This window comes from Solanum dulcamara, chromosome 1 (genome assembly GCF_947179165.1).
Source record: "Solanum dulcamara chromosome 1, daSolDulc1.2, whole genome shotgun sequence".
Taxonomy (NCBI): Eukaryota; Viridiplantae; Streptophyta; class Magnoliopsida; order Solanales; family Solanaceae; genus Solanum; species Solanum dulcamara.
The window spans coordinates 44,551,404-44,569,898 of NC_077237.1; the positions used below are offsets into that span (position 1 = coordinate 44,551,404).

General features: G+C 35.6%; 1 protein-coding gene across 7 annotated transcripts; it reads right to left on the reverse strand.

Moving 5' to 3' along the window:
* Positions 1–209: 209 nt before the first annotated feature.
* LOC129876328 (uncharacterized) lies at positions 210–17,951 on the reverse strand. 7 transcript variants are annotated; one of them, XM_055953604.1, is made up of 12 exons: positions 17,849–17,949; positions 16,780–16,856; positions 16,332–16,409; positions 14,398–14,503; positions 12,134–12,342; positions 11,531–12,002; positions 11,087–11,204; positions 2,875–2,999; positions 2,018–2,118; positions 1,511–1,620; positions 1,383–1,415; positions 210–703 (listed from the first exon to the last, which is right to left on the reverse strand). In XM_055953604.1, the coding sequence occupies exons 5-12, from the start codon at positions 12,228–12,230 to the stop codon at positions 641–643; spliced, it is 1,119 nt and encodes a 372-aa protein (XP_055809579.1). In that variant the 5' UTR covers positions 12,231–12,342; positions 14,398–14,503; positions 16,332–16,409; positions 16,780–16,856; positions 17,849–17,949; the 3' UTR covers positions 210–640. The 7 variants fall into 7 exon arrangements, with proteins under 7 accessions (XP_055809579.1, XP_055808710.1, XP_055809468.1 ...); XM_055952735.1 differs by lacking the exon at positions 14,398–14,503; XM_055953493.1 differs by lacking the exon at positions 14,398–14,503 and having other exon boundaries at positions 12,134–13,381.
* Positions 17,952–18,495: the final 544 nt, after the last annotated feature.

Consider the following 18,495-nt stretch of genomic DNA (forward strand, 5'->3'; position numbering starts at 1 on the left):
TAATCTGAATACAACAAAATCATTCTATTATATCAAATAAGTACCATTCGATCTAATAAGTGCCTCATATTAGAATTAAAAAATTCTCTGACTCAGATCTAAATGAAATTCTTTTACTCTCTTTTATTCTGATAATGGTTGATTCTAATGAATAGGTTATGAAGTAACCTTTTAGAGAGATGACCTTTTAGGTGTAATACCAAATAATGTTTCGGAATATGTTGGATTCATAGTGTCACTAGATATCATCAGAAATATGATGTAATCTATGAAATATTCTGCAGCTGCAATGTACATATGAATAACAAGACTGCTAGTATTAACTAGTTCTATTTGTTTCAGTGATTTGCTACATGAAAAGGGGCTTAAAAAGGAAATCCAGGGCACTAATTCGACTTGATAGGCCTAATCAAGAGTTGTTCAATTAAAGCAAACAACTGTTATAGAACTATCACTTTTATTTAAGTTAATTAATTATAGTTCTTATAATCAAATGATTCAACACTTAATTGTACACCAGAATAAAAATGTAAGAGGGGCATGTGAAGGGCAGACATTCGCTGGCTAAAACATTGTGTTTTCATGATGCGACCTTTCCAATCGTACTACAATATTAGCACATATGATACGAGGGAAAGGTCTACCGGTCATTAAATAGAGAAACTGAATACCCTTCTATGCTTGCCATTTCCAAGACCTCCTTCTGCAGAAAAAACAACAATGAGTCTTTGTTCACTACTTGTGCAATACAAGAGGCTTCACAATTTTGTGATTGTTCCACTAGTTAAGCTTAAGCAACAAGCATAGCGCACGTAGACCAATGACTAAAGGCATAAAAGGAAAGAGTACACAATAGACCAACTAAAAGAAAGGACAAGCGCATCGTACTCTTGAGGGGATTTGTCATGTCAATTTTCATAGGTAATTTCTGCTTGTCCACCCAGACAGCAAGAGCTCAAGGCAGTGGGAAAGGAGAGTCAACGAGATAGGAAACTTTGCCCGGATGAATATTTACAGCCATATCTGATTCAGGTAATAGCGTCTTCTTTTACCAGCAAACTATTTTTTCTCTTTTTTTTATGCTTCTACAAGAGCACCATAAGAGAATTTCTCAAAATGGAGACTCAATATAAATATACTGTTTCTGATCACATAGGTGTATACCCTTTTCAGTATTTAAGATTATTTCAGTGTACAAGATTATGCACTTGATTTGTGTATCTGATTGGAGGAAGCAGAAAGAATACTCAGTCTCATAACTTAATTAATAATTGATCATGTAAGGATGGAAAAATGTACAATAACGTTAAAAATGGTACAGAATCAAACATGTAATCTTTATTAAATGGCATAAACATTAAAAAGGTAATCTCATTTATTACCTGGATGAGTGCAGTGATCCGTCCAGGAGCATGCTGAAATTTACACACACATCAGTAAGGAAAATTTCAATAAGCAGCTTTGAAACTTCTTTTATTTATTAAGTTGTTAGTGCATGGATTTTTCATACCTCAAATAGCTTCTCCTCCCAAGATATGTCCGTCCAAGTTTGTGCTTCAAGTGATTCCCATGAACTAGGAGCTTGAATAACTTCCACATGCTGCAATAGCCTCAAGCTATCTGCAATAATAGTTTAAATAAGTATAACAGTAAAAATAATTCCTCCTACTGTATATAGGAACACAAATTCATGATGGCACATTAAGCACGCTTTTACTACCCTTCACTTCAAAACTGTACAGCAATATACATTCATAATGGAACATTGAACACACTTTTTACTCTTTTCACTTTTCAAACGGAGTCCAACCTTATATTGCACGTAATAAGCATGAAGTTGATCTGGAGAATTGATAGGCAAGAGGTTTAAGCATCAGGACCACAACTCAGACATGTATAATAGAAATTCAGTCTCCACTTGACCAGGTAAAGGGAAATAGCTTTGGAGCCCCCGGTAGAGAATAAAAGCAAGCTTTGAGTATATAATGCTGAAGAAATAATAATTATTTGAGCTTACAACTGAGCCACATACTTGTAATGAATGCTTCTGACCACATTTCACGCTCTGACCATGAAGGTGCAATTTCTCTGACTGGAATTTTGTTTCTTGAGCATATGCTGAACAAACACATGATCATCACGGTCATTATTTAACAAAGTACAATTAGATCTATTGTGATCTGCAATAACCTTTTTTTTTTTAAAAAGCAAACAGCTTCTAGCAGACAGGTCACTAATGCTTTTTTCTTGACATATTACTTGAACCTAATAGAAGCAACATGATTTAATCCTTTCGATTCAAATTTCAAAAGTTCCATATTTCTCATTTCAGTCAAATTCTTCAATATACTACAGAGCCTCAATAGCTTCACATTGTCCTTGTGGTTCAAATATGGGCATCACGCACAAGGACAAATGCCAGACCATTCTATAGAGCACTCCTTTGGGAACATATATGATAACTTGCAGATAAAAATTCTCAACGCCAAAGATGGACTGCTAAAAGAAATTACTAACTAATGAGTTATTATTAATAAACTACCTCCTATTATTATATAAAGAGATTTCTGTAATAGAGCTGCTTCAATAAGACTCCCTACCAGTAAAGGAAACTCTTTATGGTATAGTACATAATATGTGCAGAACACGTAGGATTAGGGCAACAGAGAATGTTCTAGAATAAATCTGTGCCAACCATATCAAAAATTAGGCAAAACGCAATACAGCAGTATTTATTACATTCTAAGTTCACCAGCATTTATTACATTCTACAGATGAATAAGTTGCTGCAAAATGCGAGACAAAGTTCCAAACAGTAACATAAAGTTCTAACTTTAAATATGTCAAGTTCCAAAGGCTACAGAAGGAACGTACTCAAGAATTACTTGGCGTAGAACTCCTGGAAGGACACCATCTCTTATAGGGGCAGTCTGCAATTCAATTGAAACTGTAGATTCATCGTCTCTTTGGCTAGCTTTGTGATAATCGCCATTAACATCCTGCAACAAAATTTTTAGTAATTTCTGTATGATAAAACATGATAGGCTTTGTAAAAGTTATACACTATTCACATATAGGGGTCGTTTGGTTTAAGGGATAAACATAAATAGTACTGGGATAAAAAAATAGTTCAGGGATAAAATTTTGGTATCTTGTTTGGGATAACTTATCCCACTATTTATACCATAGTGATGGTGTGATAAGTTATCCCACCTTATCCCAGGATAATTAATCTTAGGATAACTTGTTCCCAACTAAACGATCCCTATACAGTTAAAGCAAAATGATAAGACTTAGGTGTGTTTGGTATGGAGAGATATTTTCCAATTTTCTCATGTTAGGTTGATCAAAATATTTTCTCTAGGAAAACAAGTTCCTTAAAAATGAAGAAAATAATTTAAATAATAAAGTAGGGAAAGCAAGTTCCATTAGTAGAGTTTGTCTCCTCCCGACACCCAGCACTCAGCTGGCCCCAAACCCCACCCCTTGACCATCCTACTCCTGTCATCCCCAAACTCCCACTCCATCCCACCCCTATAGTATTTTTCTAAATAACATAAAAATGCTCTTGGGACAATATGTTTTGTTTATGTACCAAATACTATAAAATAAGTAAGAAACCACTTATTTTTTGAAGAACATTTTCTAGGAAAACATTTTATTTCATACAAAACACACCCTTAATTAACTCATACACTAGATTACAATTCCAAAATACAATTTTTCATCTCATTACATAATAAGTGAGAAAGATAAGCTTTTCACATGAAGTTAAGAGCATCCTGCATTCACTTTGTAAAGGCGAAGCTGGAATGTCGTCACTGAGGATTTACCTTATCCTCAGCAAAATAATACTAATTGCACTACTTGGATAGCTTGGTTAGTTATTGCTGTAACTCCTGCTATATAGAAGTTGATATGCCTTCAGCGCAGATGTTATGTCCATTTTAAAGTAAAGCTGAACACTTTTTTTCCTTGAACAGTAAAAGAGCATTTTTTTTTTGACATCAGCACTAAGATGGCGTTGTGTCATGTACGTCCAAAAAGCAAAAGTATAGCATCTTCCTTCTAACAGAGGAAAGAACCTACAAAATCAATCAGTGGTGATCTAGCCTCTTGTACATATTACTTCCTGCACCAAATAGATAGGAAAAGTATATAACTACTCTTGACCTTCAGCATGGAGTTGGTACATCTTCGAAAGCACCTCAGGTTTCTTTCTTTCCAGATGGACCACTAAATGATGGACCACTAAATGCATGCAGGGATTGTGTTCCATATTTTCTTCAAGCTTTACTCGAACTTTTGTAGCCCCTATGATCTTTTTTCTATAGCCCTAATAACCTTACAATTCAGGAGTAGTTCCGGCATAGTCCAAGTCATTCCAATGTGCCTCCAAAAGTAAAGCTTAGCACTTTTTGATCAATGTAAGTTTTATTAATTGGTACCTTATCAAAACGAACTTTCATTAATTATTAGAACACTAGCAATAAGATGGCGCTTGTCTAAACTAAATTTCAATATACAGTCAAAAACCTTCCCACAATTGACTAATAAAATTTGCCAAACTATGTTCATACTGTACAACTAGAAGAAAAGCCCACCAGTATAGATCATTTTTTCTCATATAAAGGTTTCAACCTAATCAATAAATTTTTTTGAGAATTGGTAAGTTTGTATTCTTCAGCATTAGGATATGCTGGCCACCTTCAAAATTCATCACAAAATTACAAATTTCCTATCAACTCTACAATTTGATCTACATCCACTATTTATAATTGTTTACACCAAAAAAGTAAAGATACGAAACAATTCCATTTTACTTTGTGAATGGAATTGGATCTATCTTCAAAACATCTTCCATTCCTTTCTCTCCACACAGACCACCATATACATGATGGTATCAACTTCCACCATCTCTTTTGAGTCTTTCTTCCCCTTCTTTTTCTCCAACAACTAGATAGATCAGCTATGTTCTTTGGCATGGTTCAACTTTGACCGGTGATCTTGAGAAAAAGCTCTCAAAGCTGTGTTGTGAACTTGCAATGTAGGACTAGGTGATTGTTTGCTTCCCCTGTTAGATTACATAGAAAACATCTTGGTACCAGTGTCCTTCCTTTCTTCTGAAGGACTTCTTGGGTTAGGCAGACTTTTCTGATTACTAACCAGGTGAAACATTGCACTTTTGTAGGAATTAAACCTCCAAATATTCTTCCACTGATATTGAGCACTTCCAGATCCCCCATGTCTCTCTCTCTTATATGCACTGTTAACTGTGAGCTTGCCCTCCTTGTTGTGTTTCTAGATAACCCTGTCTGTTGCATTTGTGTCAAGGCTAGTACTCCCCCCCCCCCCCATCCTTATTTTTCCAGTAATGAAGCCACTCTCTCTATTTCCCAATCATCCAAAAATCTTCTGAAGGATAAGTTCCATCCTTGTGTAGATCACCAATCACCTACCTTGGAATCAGGATTGGTGCAAATGGAGAAGAGGTCTGTAAATGATTCATTCAAAGGAGTCTGATCAATCTAACCATCTCTCCAAAATTTAAAACGGTTGCCGCTTCCCACTTTGAGAATCAAATGTTCTTCCATAATGCTCTGATTGTTCTCCATACTCCCCCTCCATATGGTGTTGTAACTGTCTCTGTGCACCTTGGATTCAGCTCCCCATATTTTGTTGTGATCACCCCCTTCTAGAGAGCCTTATCCTCAATGATATATCTCCATAGCCATTTCATTTAAAGACTTCTATTTTGAACTTTCAGATTTCTGATAACCATGCCTCTTCTTTCCTTGCTCAGCTTTATAGTACTGCACTTCGCCTCATAGTAACCCCTGCCTTCTTTTCCCTCCTTGCCAAAGAAAGTTCCTTCTAAGCCTGTCCAGTTTCTTGACAACTTTTGAAGGAATTGGGAATAAGGACATAACATAAGTGGGGAGGGAGTCCAACACAGAGTTAATCAGAATCACTCTACCTCCAAATGAGAGGTATTGTGCTTTTCGCCTTGCAAGCTTCCTTTCTGTCTTTTCTAGAATCCCATCCCAAATCTCCAGTGCTTTGTGTTTGTTCCCAAAAGGCATACCCAAATAAGTGGTTGGCAATTCTTCAATTTTACACCCCAAAATGTTTGCCAAACCTTGAATTTAGGGTACATCTTTAACAGGAATCAAGCTACTCTTCCCCAATAAACCTTTAGGCCTGACACTGATTCAAAGAGGTTCAAAATCAATTTGATAAAATTCAGTTGTTCAGCTTTTGGTTCACACATGATGATGGCATCATCTGCATATAATAAGTGACTGATTTATTTTCCCTTTCTTGATTTGTCCCCTATATTGAAGCCTCTGATCCATCTGTGTCTTCTTGTTATTCTCATCATACTAACAAAACCTTCCATTGCTAAAATAAAGATGAAAGGAGATAAAGGGTCCCCCTATCTCAATCCTTTTTCTGAGGGGAAGAAGCCAATGGTTCTCCATTTACAAGGACTGAGAATCTATTGTCTTGATGCATACTTCTATACATTTCAATCACTTGTTGCCAAATCACATTTGTCTCAGGGTGTTCAACAGACGGGACCAATTTACATGGTCATAAGCTTTTTGGATGTCCAACTTGCATAATACACTTGCATCTCCACCGTTCAATCTTGAGTCTATGCATTCACTAGCTATTAATGCAACATCCATGATCTGTCTCCCTTTAATTAAAGCCATCTGAAAAGGAGGCTCGGCCTACAGGGAGAGTGGTGGGCAGGGATTCTCTACAATGACACTGTTGTAGACCAGTTTACTCACCACCTTTTTCAGTCTCTCTACCAATAACTTGGCTATGATTTTGTATACTCCTCCGATCAAACTTATTGGTCTATAGTCCTTCAACTCTGAGGCTCCAATCTTTTTAGAGAACAAAGCTATAAATGTTGCATTGAAACTCTTTTCAAAAGCCTGATTGGAGTGGAAGTAAGCCATAGTGTTGATTAGGTCTCCCTTCCATACATCCCAAAAAGTTTGAAAGAAAATCATAGGGAGTCCATCTGGGCCAGGTGCCTTCTCCTTAGAACACATCCTTATACTTTCCAAAATTTCTTCCTCTTCAACAGGTCTTTGTAACCAAGTTTGTTCTTCCTCACGTATCACAAAAACATTCTGAATGTTTACATCAGACCTCCATTTTTCAGGTTCTTTGTATAGATTCATGTAAAAAATTTGAATTGCCACTTTGATCAAAACCTGATCCTTCACCAAGCTTCCTTCCACCTCAGGTTGTTCCATGGAATTGATTCTTCCGTGTGAAGTGGCAATTCTATGGAAGAACTTGGTATTTTTGTCACCTTGTTTCAGCCATTGTATCCTAGACCTCTGTTTCCAAGTTATCTTCTCATTCTTAGCTATCTCTTCAAATTCCATAGCTAGGTTTGTCTTTTGCAATACTTCATCATTAGTGATCACCCTGTGTTCCTGCATGGTTTCCCTACTTGCTATCTGAGTCAAAACATCTTCCTTTCTCTATTTTGAGTTACCTTTGTTGTCCCTACTCCATTCTTTCAACTTTGTATTTTACAATTTCATTTTTTCAGCCAATATGAAGCTTGGTCTACCTTCCACATTGAATGAAATCCACCACTCCTTTACTTTGTCCTTGAAACCCTCCACTTCTAGCCACCATGATTCAAATTTGAAGTAGGATTTCTTCCCGTTCTATTCTCCACATGTCAGAGCAATAGAGTTTTGATCTGATGTTAACTTTGGTAAGACATCTTGTTTTATCTGAGAAAAGTTCTCTCCCCATTGTGCACAGTGTAAAAATTTGTCAATTCTTGAAGCAGTTTTGTGGTTTTCCCTTCTCCTCGTCCTCCAAATAAAGGAGGATCAACCAGCTCCAATTCCTCAATACGGGAAGAAAATTCTGTCATAGCTCCATTTAATCTTAGGCAATTTGTCCTTTCTGAGGGGTATCTGGTGACATTGAAGTCTCCACATACTATCCATGGTCTACTATATTTGTTTCTAATTGTTAGCAGTTCCTCCCATAAGGTCTTCCTAATCTCTCTGTTACAATCTGCATAGACTGCAATGATGTACAAACTAAACTCCTCATTTACTCCAGTGAATTTCCCAGTAGTACTCTGACTCCCAGTAACCAAAAGATCTCCTGTACACGCCCTTTTATCCCAAAGGATTGCAATACCCCCACTGCTCCTTATTGCTTCTTTGTGAAAACTCACCCACCCATCTATTACTCTATATACTTTGAACTACTCCATCAAAATCCCCTTCTAATTTTGTTTCACCTAAAATATAAATGTTTGTCCCGCATTGGTGAATTAACTTCCTGACAATAACCCTTTTATCACTCCCATTTAACCCCTTCACATTCCAAGAGATTAACTTTATTCTCATTGATTGGTTAATGCTAGGATCCTCCCACAAGATCTTGCTTCTCCATCTTCGAAGTTTACATCAAAGAACAAGTTCCTTACCTCCTTTGGTACATTGTTTTTAGAGCTTGATGCCTGCACCATCTCCTCTTTTCCTTTCTCCTTGGCTCTCCTTTGATACATCTTGGTTAACATCGTGTAGGCTTCCTTCTTGCATCCTTTGAAATCTACACCAAATTGTTGTCCAAGCTTGATCATGTTTGCTTGAACCCAGTTGGTAGCAGCCTCAACTAGGTCCTCCTCTTGAGCACTATTATCAACCTGTAGTGGTTCTGGTTCTGTGTACATGAAAACCAGAGACTCCGAGAAATCCCCTCCCGTTCATCAATTTTTTGGATTGAACTGCTATTCAATTTTGACTTTCCTCCTCCTTGGATTTGCATGTCTAATCGCAGTTGTTCTTCTTGACTGTTTTCCCCTGTTTCCCTTCCCTTTTTCCCATTATACTACATTCCATCTCCACTTCGAACATAACAAAATACATACCGCATGTTTCATTATTTGACAAGTTAATAAAGTCAGTGAAAGGCTCAGTAAAAGGCTTCTGATTTTGTTTTGGGCCTAAGATTGTTGGGCTTAAAATGTTATTCCATTTAAGTGGAATTGTAGGCCCACCACTTAAATAAAGCCCTTGCCAATCTCTCTCTCTTCTTATTCCGTGATCCATCTATCCACTGATGAGACCCTTATCACAGATCTCCCCTTTATTTGAGTGGACCCCTTTTGTTAGCATGTGCCCACTGTCAGCCCATCTTTCCTTTTTCTTGTATATATTGGGGTGCGATATTTCTCCTTCTGCAGACTCCATACCTCTATTGTGAGTAGCCTCCACAGACATAGCTGTCCGAGGGTTTGACCCATCACCCTTCATGCCGCCCTCGAGAATCGTCTTCTCTGACGTCTTTTTCCGGTAGGTTGCTGGTTCTTCGCACTAGATTGGTAGCGAAAAAATTACATTTTCGTCTTCAACTTCTATGGTGGCAGGGATTTTTTCCCTTGGCCCTTTAACTCTGATTCGAGCCCATCTTAGGTGATTTTTGAGTTCCGTCTCTTCCTCATTCTCCAGCCATCCCCCACACTCATACTTTTCTCATAGTTTCAGAGTTCCACAGGTGTAGAGGAAGGCCCATGACCCTAATCAAGAACCAGTTGAATCTCATTGTGTTTAGAAATGCTGTTTTCATCGGGCTCCACCAGTCAAGCTCCGGGTTTTTGTCTTGTCTCATCCATTCACCCATCAGAATGTGCTCTGCTGCTCTTCTAAACAGGAACTCAAAGAGGAAATTGAACCCGTTCATGTCGTAGACCTGAATATTTGGGACTCCTTTCCAAGTCTGGATTGCCCATCTTCTAACATCATTTCGTGTTGGGGCTTCTTTACCACCAGTAAATCTTCCTATCAGACATTTTTGAAGTAGAACATTGTCCTTCAGGCTAGGAGCTTTGCAGCATTTATGGGCTCTTCTCTTTCTGCATTCTTTCTTTGCTCCATTTGTTTCTTGTAATAGCTTCTTTATAGTTTGCTCTCCCCTCAATTATTTCCCCCCTTGTATCCCCTTGTGTAATAAATGTGCCTTGTGTACTGTATAGTCTATTAATGAACTCTTCAATTTTGTGCACCACTCTTTCCCATCCCTCATTAATTTTGTTCTGGTAGTATAATAATTGTTCTGCTCTGACCCTTAACAGATATTATTGAGATGAACCGACTGAATCTGTTGAACTTTTGATTGCAATAAATATGTGTTGACATGTCCTTACATCTCCAGAATTTAAAGCTCTTCCCCTTGTTTTGAGAAGCTTCAGTCAGTCTCTTGCACAGGCATAAAAGAACTCCCCTGCTAACTGTCATTCTTCTCATTGAGAGTTTTGTGCTCTCCACCCAGTCGAACCCATATACTTGTGCCTGAGAAAGAAGCTGTGATGTCGAAAGACTTGGTTCTCATTCTGAAAAATAAACGATTTTCCATAATAGAAACAGAAAGAAAAAGGAAGATTTAGAAATTAGAAAGTTTAGGAGGAATCTCCGATGGTGAAGACCACCAGAAAGGATTTCAGAAGCCTAGAAGGGACTTCTAAAGCTGTCTAGGGAAGAGTGCCTGGGAGAGTTTTAATGGCTATATGAGTTTAGTGTCACTAAATTCGCTGATGAATTATTTATGTATGGCTCAAAGATGACACAAAGTCAGGTTGCATAATTACAAACAGTGAGTACTCTAAATCTACTGTAAAATTTAAATTTTACAAATACCCCCCAATAGAAACGATGGTTGTCTTAAAAAAATCAATTGTTCCCTTCAATAAATGAAATCTCTAATAAAACAACTACAGCTTTGCATTCTTTTTCTTTCCTTTTCTTAAGTACTAAAATATATGCATAAGCTCAATTAGCTGAAACTCAACTTCCCAGAAAAACCATCAATGAACTAATAAATTGGTACACCTTTAACAAGATCAAATAAGATCTCAGTACCAGATGTTACTAACAAAATAAATTAAACAAAAATGGTTTGGTCATCTGAAATCTAGCCATGATAAAAGATTATATGGAATAAGAAAAATTCCAACTCTTCTTAGTGCAACACAAAACTTTAACAAAAAAGGACTAAGTCGACCTAATAACAGTTTTGTAATGACATTCACCTTGTGGCAAACAACAAAAAGATTTGTCAAACAACCCTCTAAGATCTGATCGCCATTGTTTGACAACAGGAGCTCATTGACAGAAGGTGGCCTCAGCTTCTCCAATTGTTTCCTTTGCCTACCTATAACGAAAACAACAAATTTCCATTACCAAGAAAGATTGTGTCAACGAAGTTCATCTCTTCCCTATATCCTCAAATCGGATACTACAGAGAAATCACCATTTTTTTCTCTATTTTTACCCCTCCATAGGAGCTCTCACCCTTTTTGCTCCCTTGGTGACTCGAACTCACAACCTTAGGGTTGGAAGTGTGGGGTGCTACTATCCGAGCAACTCCCTCTTGTCAAGCAAAATCGCCATTCATTAGTATCAACTATCAAGAGGAAATTCCACGAGTATATCACAGTTAAAAGGAAAGCAACCAGTTGTTTACGCATAATTACCTAACCCAGTCTGAGTATTTGGCATTTGCTACGCGCCTACCACGACCTACAACTGCCAAATGTGCTGCATTTTCATGGATACCAAAGAGTGGAGGAACATAGGAACCAACATGGACATATACATCAAAAGCTGTAGAAAACATTTCCTCATCTCTTACAAGTTCCTTCAAACTATCAACATTTCCACTGACAAGACATGTAATAGCCAATTCCTCTCCACTTCTTCTTTTCTTCAATAAAAAGGGCAGAGCTTTTCTCATTGAATCATCCACGAGAGATTGAACCAATGAATCCCACATGGTTGGTTTTGTTGATACTAAGGAAAAAGGGACTCTATATGTTTCTGAATTGAATAAAAGTTCTGGGTTAGAGTTCAAGAGAATTCTTAGAGAATTGGAGAGTCTGCTCATATGCCTTTCCCAAAACAACAGCAGTGAGCCACCATTGTGAGTCCTAGTTGTTGTATATGCACCTGAAATTGGGAAAAAAATTGTAACTTTAAGTTTCTACTATTTATTTTTTGAAGTAGTTCAAAAACGAAGATTCCTATGTGCGGAACTTTTTTCTTACAACAACAGAAGAATTCAAAAGAAGGTAAAATACCTTGGTGGGCTTCAAGTAAGGTTGTTACTGATGGTTTTTCTGCCAAATTTGGAATCAAGCCATTTTTGAAGAGAAATCTGCAGTTGCTGCTCCTCATCGTCGCTCGAAACAAGAAGGTGAATGACCTGTTTCCTAACTAGTACTAGTATAATTTGAGAAAAAGAAAGACCAGTCCACCATTCACTTGCCACTTTTAACTTTTTGCTTACCTTCAAGAAAATTATAATAATAGTAAGAATTATTTAATTAACTAGATGAGGGATGGCCCGCTTTGTGGGCCAGCCCAATTTTCTAAGTTAGAGTTGTTGTTTCTATATAAATTTTAATTGTTGGACTATGTGATTTAATCAATTATGATTATCTTTGAGTTGCTATAAAATTGTAGAGAGAATAAAGTGATATTAAGCTAAATGTAGAGAACTTTGCATACTAACTACTTCATATAGTATTTACATGTTCAGAAGATGCATGTTACGGAGATGAGAATGCTGAGATGGATGTGTGGACACACTAGGAGTGATAAGATTAGGAATGAGATTATTCGGAGAGAAGATGGGAGTGGCCTCTGTGGCAGATAAGATGAAAGAAGCGACACTAAGATGGTTTGGACATGTGCAGAGGAGGGGTGTCGACGCCCCAGTTAGGAGGTGTGAGCGGTTGGATTTGGGGGTTATGCGGAGGGGCAGGGGTAGACCGAAAAAGTATTGGAGAGAAATGATTAGACAAGATATGACGCTACTCCATATCACCGAGGACATGACCTTAGATAGAAAGGAGTGGAGGTTGCGGATTACGGTAGAAGGCTAGTAGGGATAGAATGGTATCTTGCCGTGTGTTGGTTTAGGGTGGTCATAGGTCTAGGTGTACATTTATAGTTGTGTTGTTATTGCCTTCGATTACCACATCACTTTGCTATCGTTATTGTTCTTGTTTTGTAAAATTTGCATCGCTTTTCATTTTTTTGCCAATATGTTATATATATATATTGTTTTTCTCTCTTACTTGGGACTGTGACTTTTGAGCCAAGGATCTTTCGGAAACAACCTTTCTATCTCCATGAGGTAGTGGTAAGGTCTGCGTACATCCTACCCTCCCCAGACCCCACTTGTGGTATTTCACCGGGTATGTTGTTGTTGTTGTTGTTGTGTGGTTAACCAATGATTACATTCTTTACATCAATAAAATATCATTTATACTGGATAACGCCTTTCACCATGTTGATAGTAGTCTTCACAAAAATATTGACACCTATAGAATTGCAAGTGGTGGTCAAATTTTAATACTCATTTAGGGAATTACGTTGCTTTATCTAATATGGCAATTAAAGCATGCCACACATCAGGATGTCACATATGTATACCTACATCAAGAAGGCAAATATAAACGATAAACATTACTGTAAAAGTTGCTCAAATGAATCATGTTAAGCATGGTGTACACAGTTTCAAAGAAATCAAATAACTATATTAAAAATTCCCATTAAAGCTCAAATGTTTACAAATTTCTCTACAGATAACTCATGACATTATCTTTTCATTCACATCTCTCAAGCAAAGTTCCATCCCATCTGGGGCAAAAACAAAATACTCATTCTAGCTAATATCCCACAAACCAGCTCTCTTCTAATCATCTCAACTTAGAATTATGGATAATAAAACCTTAAACTTCAAAGGCAAGTTATTTCTTTTGGTTTATGGTTGAAGTTTTCCCTTCTTTTATTTTAGAATCATCTGTCCGTCATCTACAATTAGATAGGTTTAAATTAAAGACTGCATCAAATCACTCATGACTTAATTAGTGCTATATTTATCGTGCAAATATCAACTAACGTCAAGGTATATAGAAAATTCTGCAATATTTTCAGATATTTAAGAAGAGTTTGGTCTGCAATAGTCAGTTGCTCATGTCCAAGCATGGGTTTTGGAGATCCCGTCCTATACTCCTTGCGCATCTTGACCCATGCACACGCAGCAACAACATACCCGGTATGATCCCACAATGTGGGGTGTAGAGAGAGTAGGGTGTACGCAGACCTTGTCTCTACCTTAAGAGGTAGAGAGATTGTTTCTGATAGACCCTTGGTTCAAGGGAACAACAGTCCGAAGCAAAAGCCCATGGTCAAACCAAAATCAATCCCCGGAAAAGGCAAATCTAGAAATTAAATGGAAAACAGATTTCTTTCAAGAAATTTATCAACCATCTATGAACAAATAGTTTTACCTAAAAAGTTAATAATACCATATTCTTGCCCAAAAAATTCTTACATTCTGTAAGAAGTGGAGTCAAGTTTTGAGTAATGAGACCCAATTATATAACCACCACAACCAAAGTACCTTCCTTTTTCAACTTTCAACAGTAGATCAAATTAAACTGAGAAACAAAATTATATGATTAGATAGAACGATTAAAGACAATTATCAACTCCCCAAATATCAAAGAAAGGCTAGAGTGTAACAGCTAATTTGACAGACATAGAAAGTAAACAGTAGGACAAACTACATTATATATCCAAGCAAAAGAATAGAAAAAAAAACAAATAACAGAAAGAAAATATAAGGAGAAAAGCATAGAAACTTGGGAATAAATGAACCAAAATAGCTAACTGAACTATGTAACACCAAGGAAGATGCCAATTCATTGAACATGCTAGAAGCTGACAAAATTCGAAGGCCATGTCATATGATCATAGATTTTACACCATTTGGCATTCTTATCATGACCTTCTTTCACTAAGTGAGAACCTTTTCCTATTGAGGATCTATCTATATAAGTTTTTCTCCACAGGTGTTAATGCTATAATTATCCTAAAATCTGAATTAAAAAAATGACACTTAGCGCAACACTAAAAAATAGGTGGTGTGATAATTTCTCGTATCATTATCTACAATAAGGAAAGGAAATAAAAAAATTACCCCTTAACGTAGACAAAGTGACAACAAAAATAAAGAATGTGCTTCAACACTTAACTGATTGGGAAATTATTTCAACTCTACATGACATATAGATGAATTTGATCAAGGCAAAATTTGCTAACTATCATGAGAATGTAGCTTTAGATGTCATGATTAGGAGATGGTTTTTGTTAACATGTCAATTTGATTCTCCTCTTCTCTTTATTTTACCTAGTTTGGTTTGTCTAAAAGCCCTAGCGCACTCCGACCAGTGAAGCACCAATATTAGCTTAACTTCTTTTTCTACCACTCTGTTTTTCAGAAAAAAAATGGTATAAAGCAATAGATTATGAGAGGTATTGCCAAATATGAAAGGGGGAACGCTTAGTATTTGCGAGTAAGGACATACATGGGTGTAAATGAATTAACTAATCTTTACACCTTGTTTGGATGGTTGTTACCCGTTGTATTGTATTATATTGTTGGTCTGAATACAATGTTTGTTTTGATTGTTACTTAAATTCTATTATATCATATCGTTTAAATCCATCATTAGCTAACAACGAAAAGACCAATTTTGTGTAACGGCTGATTTGGTGTGATTGCGTCGTTACCTTAATATGTTCTTCTTATTTTTTCTTTACTTATTATTTAATAATTCTATTATATCATTTACCCTAACTTTTTATAGTAGCTCTACCCCGTACCCTACAATTTCTTGTAGGTTTATCCTTCAAATTACTAATATGTGACATTATGTAACAATGTTGAACGATACAATCTATCCAAATATTATATTCATTAAAATAATATAATACGATACGATACAACACAATACAATACAATACATTATGAAACAATATATAACAACCATCCAAACATAGTGTTAGTTGTGTATTCATCGTTTCTATTTGTTACTTTTCTTTGTAATGCTACATCAAGTATTACTTTGGTAAACCAAATATGGATAATTTATTCAATCACATCATCTCGTACCTCCATTTTGGTACTCATGGGCTTTTTTCCACATACCCATTGTCTACTTAAATTAAGGTAATTTAAGAGTTGAAAGGTGACTCCAAACCACATGTCAATATTAGCCCTTGCGAACTTTCACATCAAAATTTTCAACCAAGGTTGGTTACAAATCAGTGTTAGGAAAGTGAGAGATAATAATTAATTAATCACCAATACAATGGGACAACCTCCTAGAACTAAGAAGTAATGAATTTAGTAGCACTTGAAAATTAAGAGAAGAAAAGATTTAAGCGAAAGATTGAGAATAAGAATGTTTCAGCAATTGTTACCTGCCCAAAAATTGAAGCTTCAGCGTATGATGAGAAATCAAGCTTGCTGTGAATGGCACAGGCAAGAGTAATTCGTTTCTGCAAATCAAAATCAATTTTTTATGAAAGAAAATTTACAACTACATGCTCAATATATATTATTTTTTTATTTCAATTTATATGATATAGATGGAATTTGGAAAGTCAATTAATTTTTTGTATGTATTTTTTAAAAAAAATTAAGTTGTTAATTTATTGTGATTTATAGTATTTTTTATGTCATTTTCAAATAATATATGTTGCTTTTTCTATTCCAATTTATGTGACACAGGTGGTTTTAGGAGAGTCGACAAAATTTCTTATATGATTCTTAAATATTTTTAGTTGTTAATTTATTGTAATTTTGTCTTCTCTTAGTCGCTTATATTTTTGGAGTAAGTAGGATATAGCAGGGGGAAGAGGGAAAAACCTGGTTGATTTTTTAGGCAATGTGTAAATTGTAACTAGCAATAGCATTCATGCCCCCTTGTTTTTTCTTTTGGAATTCTGTTGTAAAGTGATCCATCAGCAATGTTAGATGATGATGTTTTTGGAAAGAATACTAGTTACCTTATTCAAAAAAGAATAACGACAACAAAATAACAAGATAAACAAAACAATTGAAGTAAAACCTAGTAGTAAAAATGAAGAATAAGATACTATGTGGATCCTAGGTAAACTACTAAATACGGAGAAGATGAAAAGAGGAGACTAACTCCCTACTTCTTCCTCGTCAGAATACTACAACACATGTCTACCTACTATCCTTCTACGTCTGGCAAACCTTCCTATCTAGGATATTTAGAGAACCTTATTTCTAATAATCATCATGTCAGAGATTTGGAAAACTTAAAATAGCAAAATTACTACAAAATGATTATTAGAATCATATTTCCTTGAGTTGATTAAATGTAGAATGTAGAGACAAAAGTCACTCATAAATTGTCAAAGGGAACCATAAACAACTTGAATAAAGAGATCTAGCAATCCAAATCACTGCTAATCATTTCCAGAAACATATTTATACCAAATCATTACACCAGCATCAAACAATATTAATTTTTGTTTTGTTTTGCATTTTGTTGGTGCGGGAATAGATTACTCCAGACCCCAGGACATGAAAAATTTCAATGAAAGAAAAAAGACATTAGGAATTTGATTTTGGATCTAAAAAAGATCAATTAAACAAAAAGATCCTAACCTCAAATAAACTAAGCAAAGACATTAGGAATTTGATATTAAATTACAATAATATCAAGAACAGCGACCAAACCCCATTCAAGTCCATGAAAGATCAAATCAAATAATTTACAAATTCCAGAATTTTTTTTACTTCACAAGTTGAGAAGAAATTACCAAATCAAAAAAAAATCTACGAACAAATTGAAATTTTCGGAATTTGAAAGATATAGCCAACATAACCCCCCCAAAAAAAAATCTCTAGCAATTCCAATAAACAAGTAAAAGGGTTCAAATAATAATGGAATCAAAGATTTCACCTCTCTCAACGTAAGCCATGGTTCGTTGGAGCTGTCTTGCAGAATACAGACTATTCTTAACGCGCCTACCTTTTATCACTGGTTCCTCTCTCTATTTCTTGTTTTTCTCCTTCTTACGTCCGTTCAGCAAATAATACACTGCCACGTCATTGAATTTTCCTTCAATAAATTTTACTGTATGATGTTGTATGTAACAATTAATTAAGTTGGTGTACTAAATTGATTATTTTATTTTATTTTATTTATTTTTATATTTTATTTATCTTTTAAATTGATACGTGTGACATTATATAAGGATGAAAAAAGATTTTGCATAATCTATTTAAATATTATATTTATTAAAACAATATAATATAATATAATTTATTATTAAATAATAGCCAAACAAGATATAATGTAAACTACCCTATGATTGCTGAACTGTTCTAAAAAGGTTAATACACAACACAAAAGAAGTATTTAGATACTAGTAATTTATGAATCAAACTTTCCGTAACAAATACCACAACTAAATGATATTTGTTTACCGTATTATTCGTATTTTATTACAACAATCTCTATAAATTGTTTGTGAACTAAACAATTCTTACCACTTGGGCAATTTGAGTAGTTACTAATTCTACAAGTTATGTTAGATTTTCAGGTGG